Consider the following 7,753-nt stretch of genomic DNA (forward strand, 5'->3'; position numbering starts at 1 on the left):
AAATAAATAATTTGTATAAAGATGGAAGAGATAATATATACAAACTGCATACTTAATTAGGCTCAGCCTTTGAATATATGAATAATTTATATATTTACAGCTTTATTAAGATAAGCTTAATTAAGTTAAAAAAGACTGCTTCTCAAACAATAATAAGTGTTGTATGAAAGATGGCCAGACACTGAACAGATACATTCATTTTCTTCTCATTACAGTCCTTGGGCAGTATCAGAAAGGCTCTTGTCACATCTACACATTCAGTCCTGTGTCCAGTCCCAGCTTAATCTTCATTCATTTGTAAGAAAACCAGTCTAAGTCTTGAGGCCTTCGAGCGCCATAGAAATGATCCTGGGCACACTGCGATAGAAGGACTCGTTCTCCAGCCCAACCAGACTGTAGAAGGTCAAAGGGCGTCCTCCCACTACGGCTTTCACCCGAGCTTCATACAGACCACGTTCATTCTTTGAGTTCAAATCAACCAGCACCTAAAAACAATGTATTTAGATTTTGTACAATAGCACAAATGCTGTTTGTACTTTTGTGCAAGTTACATTTTGTTCACCTCGTGAAAGGACATTTGTAGGTTCCTGTTGGGGATGTTTAGGACCCATTGGTACACGTCTCTTACTTGGGTCACTTTCTGCAAGGACTCCCTTACTGCAGGACAGACTACAACAAACAATTAGTTGTTAATAACATGATAAACACGATATACCAAATATGCACTCTTGAGTGTGTGCAACACACCTTTGCCACTGGACGTCAGTGTCTGCCTCTTGCGAAGGAGACTTCTGTATTTCCTCTGTAGACCTGTAGTTTTGACATTTGGATGACATTCCTCTGTAAAAGTAAGTGGCTGGACTCCAGGTGCTGAGGGTGGTTGTGATGATTCTTGGTCTTCAGAATAAGTCAACTCCACAGATGTGGCCCTTGATATATCAAGAGGCATGTCTTTTGTAGCAGGTATTTCACTGAGCTTCTGTGGCTGCACCTTCTGAATTTCCCTAATCAAGGCTGTGACTATTGCCCAGGGCTCGTCCTTGCGCAAAGAGGGGCTGCTGCTCTCCTGAGAGTCACTGATGGAGGTGGGAGACTCGCTGGATTCTTCTTTTAGGAGAGTTGGATCCAGGTTTAAAACTGGGGGCGGGGCTCTAGAGTCCAACTTGGACCTTAAGGAATAGATGACTGACTCATACTCTCCTACAAGCTGGTGTACCAACAAGCCTTCTTTCTATAGATATATATGATGTGTCAAATTAGCACTTTTAATCTGTGAAATGTATGAAAAGTAAGTTCTTTTAAACAGAACTTACCTGTATAAAAAGACTTTCTTCCTGTTTCTGCATTGCAGATGTTGTATTCTGTTGATCATCGGCTAAGCTTTTCAGATACTTCTGCCAGTCATCTACTGATGGGCCCAACTGACGGAACAAATCTGGCACTTCTGGGTCTTCTGATTCCGCGACATCACCCAGCAGCTCTGAAAACAAATATTTGATCAAGAAACAATCCTGGAAAGAGATGGGAAATGTACCAGTTCATATGTGTCATAGGTGTGACCGAAGCGAGCAGCGGAAGGAGGTCTCTTAAGAAACCAAGCGCAAGGACGTATGGTGGTGTGGGGACACAGTGCTGAGAAGGCACTTGGAGGCAAAGGGTGTGGGGGCGTTGTGCCTATGTATCCCTTTTGTGGCCAGCCATGGTCATAACAAAGATCAGCATCACCCAGAACCATACCGCAGGGTCAAGGTCGAGAGGTTAGTGGACAATCTGGTCCCAGTAGCACCTGATACTACGTATTTGATTCTATTGGGGTGTCCAGAGAGGTCCCTGACGAGTCAAAGTGACTGACCAGAGAGCAGCGGGTTTAAGGGCTTTCCGCTTGTACTTCTATATTTCCCATCACACCGCACAAAATTATAGACAAGATAAATTGTCTGTTTGTCAAATTACAGAGATTGACCAATCTGACTCAAAATTTAGGACAGTAATGTAGTAGAAATGTTGTTGGCCGAGAGAAAAGAAGCGTGTTCAATGTTGAGGAATGTGCTTAACTTTTTGTGTAAAAGTGTCACTTTAACACCTATATGAAAGACATGTAGAAAACTGAAAAGAATAATGTGTTTGGCATGTGAGACAGCAGACTAATGCTTTGATAAACAGGAGGGAAATGTGATAAAATGTGAATATATGATTATATTTCTGTGATGTATTTTATCTGCATAATAGTGATAATTTATCACGCAGGCTGCTTACCACAGCTTGCGTGATCAGTCCCCGCGTTTTCTCCCAAGCTTGCCATACAAATGTCTGATATTTTCTGTGTTGTTTCATATTCTAAGTTGAATTGTGTTCTCAATGTGTTACGGAATTGCATCGGTGTATGTCTGATTCCATGACACAATACAATATGGAAAAAGTGTTAGCTACCTGCGATCAACCCAAGTCCATGGCTCAGGTCCCGCCTCTGTCTGGTGTGAGCGAAGGCAGTGTTGTAGATGTGCTCCACAAGTTGAGGCAGAGTCTGAGTAAAAAAAGTTAAGTCCACTTTGTCCCTGATGTAGTCCTCAGCTCTCTGAAGTAAATCCAACAGAGTCTGAAGAAAAGAACGCAGCTCTGGGGACAAATAGATAAAATACAGATTGTTAGTGATACAAATGTATAATAAAGAGACTTTATGTCTAAAAGGTAGCTGGCTACTTACGACATTTCTTAAAGCGTGTAAGGCACTTGTCCTGGACTGATTGGCTGCATGTGCTGGCTGACACTCCTGGTGGACATGATAAGGTGTAGAAACGACACAGTGAGCTGAACTCGGCCCTTTGTTTCTCCTCTGTCATCTCTGTGGTCTTAAGAAGCTCTGGACATGTTGGCTCTCGGCTCCCAAAAGACTCTTCACAGTTGAAATCATGTAGTTATTATTAAAGTTTTAAGAAGAGGTAGACTTACAGTATGTCTGTCACTTACTTTGTATCTCAGACTGAATCCAGTCAGAGAAAGCAGATACTCGTGTATAAACACCGGGCTTCCCCTTTTCTCCACAGCCGTCTCCCCAGGAGGTGATGCCATAGAGCTGAAACCGCCCAGACATTCTGTCCTGGTAGATCAATGGCCCTCCGGAGTCACCCTACAAAAAACATTACAGTAATTATATGAAACTGTTTAGTGTGACGCTGGACTCATTTAAATGTTAGCTGCCCACCTGACAGGAATCAATGCCTCCAGAGAGATAGCCAGCACAGAGCATAGTGCTGGTCACCAGGTCTTTGCCCAGGGTGCTCTTGCAGGTGCTCTGAGGCAGCAGTGGAACCTTCGCCTCCATCACCACATCAGCAGATGGGCCATCTGATCAGAAAGCAAAGGAATACACAGTCAAATTCAGTTGCATTTTACTTGGGAATCATATTTCAATTGATAAAACATTTTCTACACATGTGTTACCTTCATAGAGAGATCCCCAGCCTGCCACCAAACAGGGGCTGCCAGTAGGGGGCTCAGTACCTCCGGGAAGGCACACAGGTGTCACATGATCAGACAAGACAGCTGGAGATGTGAGCTCCACCAGGGCTATGTCATTGTTAAATGTTTTTGGATTAAACTGCAAGAAGAATGAAAGTGTTACTGCACATCTTATCCAAGGTTGTAGACGTGTTGTAGATGCTTGTTTGAGTGAATACCTTAGGGTGAGGAATTATCCGGTTGACCTTGAGGACCTGTTCATCAGGATCAGTTTTGGTGATGTCAAATTCTCCCACTACAGCCGTCCAATAGCTCTCACTGCGGCTCCTGTGAAATGTAGCTAATTATACAGTGCTTGATAAACAATGATCATAAAATGTATGTATTAAGATCAAAAACAAGTCTAACCCAGCAAAACAGTGAGCAGCAGTGACGACCCATGAGCTGTCCACTAATACGCCTCCACACATAAGACCCCCATCCAGCTGCAGATTGACTAGCCATGGCCAGCTGCCCAGCGGGGATGGAGAGCCTCCCACAATCCTGGAGCGTGGCTGTGTGATATTTGGCACTGCAGAAGACCTTTGCCCACAGACTGCTGCTGGAACAGACAGAGTGTCACAGCACTGTAGATTGTACTTAGAGAGGAACAGCAGCTGTTTAATGATGGGATAGGAGACACTTTTCCTCACCTTGTGCTTGTGTCTTAGTGGTGGGCTCCAGGTTGTGCATGGTGCTGAGCAGGCTGCACTGAAGCACACGGGCGCTGCAGCTCTCTCCCATGATGCGGATGCAGTTTTCTTTGTCCAGCTCCAGGGGCAGGCAGCGGTGCTGGTAGTAGGCACAGGCCTGACTCAGGGCCCAGCTGCGCTCCGCCTCATCAGTCAACTTTTGCGCTTTATTGATGACCTCACAGTTTGGCTCTGTCAGGGCATTGCCTGGGGTTGCTGTTTAAAATTGTAGATAAAGTACAATTGATGAAATACATTTTTTATGGTTTGGAAAATCGTTTCAGAACTTACAACATGATGCTGACTGTCCACAGTCCTGAAACAGACAGGGAACACAGCCCCTGCAGCCAGCTTCAGCCCGACTCTTCTCAGAAGATGCTCGTTCCAGGGCAGACAAAGCACTTGTCATGGCAGCTTCTAGCACGACAGTACCACGTTCAGATAAAGCTGTAGAAAACAGTTATATATCTTGGTAATCATCCTTAAACACCCAGGTACAATTTACTGGGAATGCTGAATAATACATGATTAATCTTGGAGTTTGCAGGCAGCATGTTATTGAAGCAGGCCCATGAGAGCGAAGCTTCGAGAGATATTCTTCAAAAGTGCCGCTAACCCTGCTGCCCCCCCTCTGTGCTGCACCACATCACAGAATGGGAGACTAACAACAACAATGCTGATTGAAGACTTAATTAGAAGGCCAGAGCTGAGCAGGCAAAGGCTGGTGTACAGGATGGGACAGTATGTGCCCAGGGGGATACGGACTGACAGTCCGGCAACGGGAGGAATATTTAAATTAAAATTGTTTTTGTAAAGCCCAAAATCACATCAACAAGCAGAACACAGTGAAACTTGTTCTGAGCACATCAAAACTTATGGGTGAAAACAAGTATGGATCAATGAATGTTTAATGCAAATCATTACCTATTACAAGCTATTTCATGGATTTTGACTATATAAACAGAACATTGTTTGGTATTTGGAATGACATCAAAAATATAGTAAATCCCTTGTACCATGCTGTTATCTGCAGTCAAAATAAACAATGTGCACTTCTGTATGGCAAAAAGACATAAATGTATTACCTTTGAGTGCACTATGGGGCATCTTGTAGACTTCTCGACCTGCAGGAGCTGCCAGCAGGAAGTCCAAGTCTAAGAGAAGCAGTGACAGCAGCAGCATGTTGTCAGTAGCATCCGAGGTCCTTATTCTTCTGCGCTGACAGACAAAAGGGCAGGCAGACCGGCTGAGATGGTGAAGAGGGCGCACAGGTGCAGAAGAAGCTGCTGTCCAAGTCCCTGGTGACTCCCTCCTGGATCTCTAAGATCTCTCCCACAGCCGTGCAGGGCATCTGTCTGTAAGTTTAGTCAGATGAACAATAGCTCCCTGAAGTGGTCCCTGGTATATATAGAGATCAGTATGGAGGAGGGAGATGAGAGCTGAAACCTAGTCAAAGGGAGGAGGCGTAGATGGTGCCATGTCCAATACACAAACAGATGAATTCATTAAGGCTATGACAGCAAGTCGGGCACCACTTGCCAAGGCTGCATATTACAAAGAGGTTTGATTCTGTGAGAGGAGGCGGGGGAGGGAGCGGCAACTATTGAAAAGGGGGGAACTATCAGGCACAGGGATTGGTTGTCGGTTGGTAACGGGGAGTTGTTTGAATTCATTAAGGCTGAGCAAAGGGCAGAGAGTTGTGCACGACTATGTGCTGATATGGCACTGTTGCATGTGGAAGAATGTGGAAAGACGCATCAACAATTGTTCGGACCCAAAGTCACAGTGTGGACAGGACAGGGAGAGCATGAGTGATCCGGACGGCACAGGACAGCAGAAGTGTCTGGCATGTTCCCGGGCATCAAAGGGGCCATTGTGCGCGGCGGCCCTCTGAGGATGGGCACTTCAAAGATGCAGCCCGGGCATCAGTAGGTGGCCGCCTCCATTGATCACTTACAGTCCTTTCTCCCTCCCATTAAAATATTGTCAGTTCGCATCACTTTTGTCTTTCTCTGCTGAACTTTACTTTTGTTACATAAAAATACAGTGACAGAGCACTTCACAACACTGTATGCACTAGCAAACACAATAACTCTTAATAGTTCTGTACTGTACAGTGTATACTAAATATAAACTCTTTTTGAGGATTATGTTTTGTTTTCCTGAGCTCTTAGTCGGGTTTGGGAGTGGGACATGTCTGAAGCAGACACGATCCTAAGTTCTCGTATACATTCTGTAAAATTCTGGCGCAGCATTATGATTGCAATCTCTGATCTTTTAGGGATTAAAGAATTTTTTCGTTCCCTCACAGAGATCTGATCCGTCTGTGTTTTGGCCCGCTCCTTGTGGCATGAGGCTCAGTGGGCCTGGGATCTGAGGCAGGATCAGGCGGACCGTCCTGGGACAGCGGCACTCTTTGATTTGTGCCCTCCTCTATCATGCTGCTCTTTGATGTACTTTGATGATGATTTTTCCTTTTGCAAACTCCTCTTCCTTTTATCTAGCGTGCAGGAAACACTCTGTGCCTCTGTCTTCTCCCGCCAAAGTCCCATCACACATGATGTAGAGACAGTGTGTGTACAGGCCATTGTCATTGGGAACTATGTAATGTTTAGCTGTATTGTTTAGTCGGGCTGTAGTAAGAAATTATTGACCAACTAAAGACATTTTGCATTGATCAGTCGACTAAAAGGAGTATTTCTATGACCAGACCAAATATCTGACCCAAGCTGCACTCATGAAGATAACTATTCATACAGAAAGGTTCTTGTAAAATATAAGTATTTACATTTACATGACCCACAGAGACAGATTGTAATATTATAAAGAGGCCCCATATCCTTCTGACTAACATTAAATATGAACAACATAAATCTAACATGCTTCTTCACTATGTAAATTTTACAACTATCATGTTGAATGGCACCAGACCAGGTATTGTGTTCAGTTATGAAACCAACTCGTCCATTGTTTTAATAGAAAACAATTGAAATGTAGGTCAGTGGGGTAGACCAGGCAGAGAAGAGCTTCCCAAGATTTAGCTCAGACAGATACTTGAATCCAGGACAATGGTCACGCAGACCCGGCAGTTAGGCCTAGATCTATCATGACGCCCTCAGCTGTGACATTAACACGAAATAAATTAAGTGTATCAACTCAAGATTAACTACATGCCAGAGAAAAAACACATACTGTACATTCCTTGTGCTAAATATAGTTATTTATTGTTGCATAGGCTTCTGTAATGCATCTGATCAGTCTGTGTGATGTTATTGCCTACAACTTCTGCACATAAGACATCAAGCCACAAGCAAGCAGGAGAGGCCTGTTGAGTTTACCTATGGTCATTTAGGAGAGGAAATCCACAGTCGCCCAGCAGCCATCCAAACATGATTGACCATCACTGTGAAAGCATGACATCTAGTGAGAAAAGGATGAAACTGCACAGATTGGGACGCACTGTAGGCTCATCTATTTATATACATTGTATTTGTTAATCCTATGCTATCAATCTGCAAAGTTTTTTGTGTGTTGTCCGTCATAAAGCCAGAATTGTTTGCTGA

The 7,753-nt window shown here is 44.0% G+C and overlaps 1 protein-coding gene across 1 annotated transcript; it reads right to left on the minus strand.

Moving 5' to 3' along the window:
- Positions 1–103: 103 nt before the first annotated feature.
- prss56 (serine protease 56) lies at positions 104–5,708 on the minus strand. The gene is made up of 14 exons (XM_072441380.1): positions 5,276–5,708; positions 4,482–4,637; positions 4,152–4,406; positions 3,868–4,057; positions 3,678–3,786; positions 3,442–3,598; positions 3,203–3,345; positions 2,968–3,127; positions 2,705–2,893; positions 2,431–2,616; positions 1,314–1,480; positions 748–1,231; positions 563–669; positions 104–485 (listed from the first exon to the last, which is right to left on the minus strand). Exons 1-14 carry the CDS (start codon positions 5,370–5,372, stop codon positions 312–314), a joined length of 2,574 nt encoding a protein of 857 aa, XP_072297481.1. The 5' UTR covers positions 5,373–5,708; the 3' UTR covers positions 104–311.
- Positions 5,709–7,753: the final 2,045 nt, after the last annotated feature.

Source organism: Eucyclogobius newberryi, unplaced genomic scaffold (genome assembly GCF_026437365.1).
Source record: "Eucyclogobius newberryi isolate DKJ021-1_F unplaced genomic scaffold, fEucNew1.0.hap1 SCAF_12, whole genome shotgun sequence".
Classification (NCBI taxonomy): Eukaryota; Metazoa; Chordata; class Actinopteri; order Gobiiformes; family Gobiidae; genus Eucyclogobius; species Eucyclogobius newberryi.

Excerpts from the sequence above, each read along its gene's own strand:
- prss56 (XM_072441380.1), bottom strand. The coding sequence starts at position 5,372 with ATGCTGCTGCTGTCACTGCTTCTCTTAGACTTGGACTTCCTGCTGGCA. Across the intron at positions 2,617-2,704 it reads TACACGCTTTAAGAAATGTC|AGCTGCGTTCTTTTCTTCAG; the intron begins GTAAGTAGCCAG and ends ATTTGTCCCCAG. Across the intron at positions 670-747 it reads ACTGACGTCCAGTGGCAAAG|TCTGTCCTGCAGTAAGGGAG; the intron begins GTGTGTTGCACA and ends TGTTTGTTGTAG.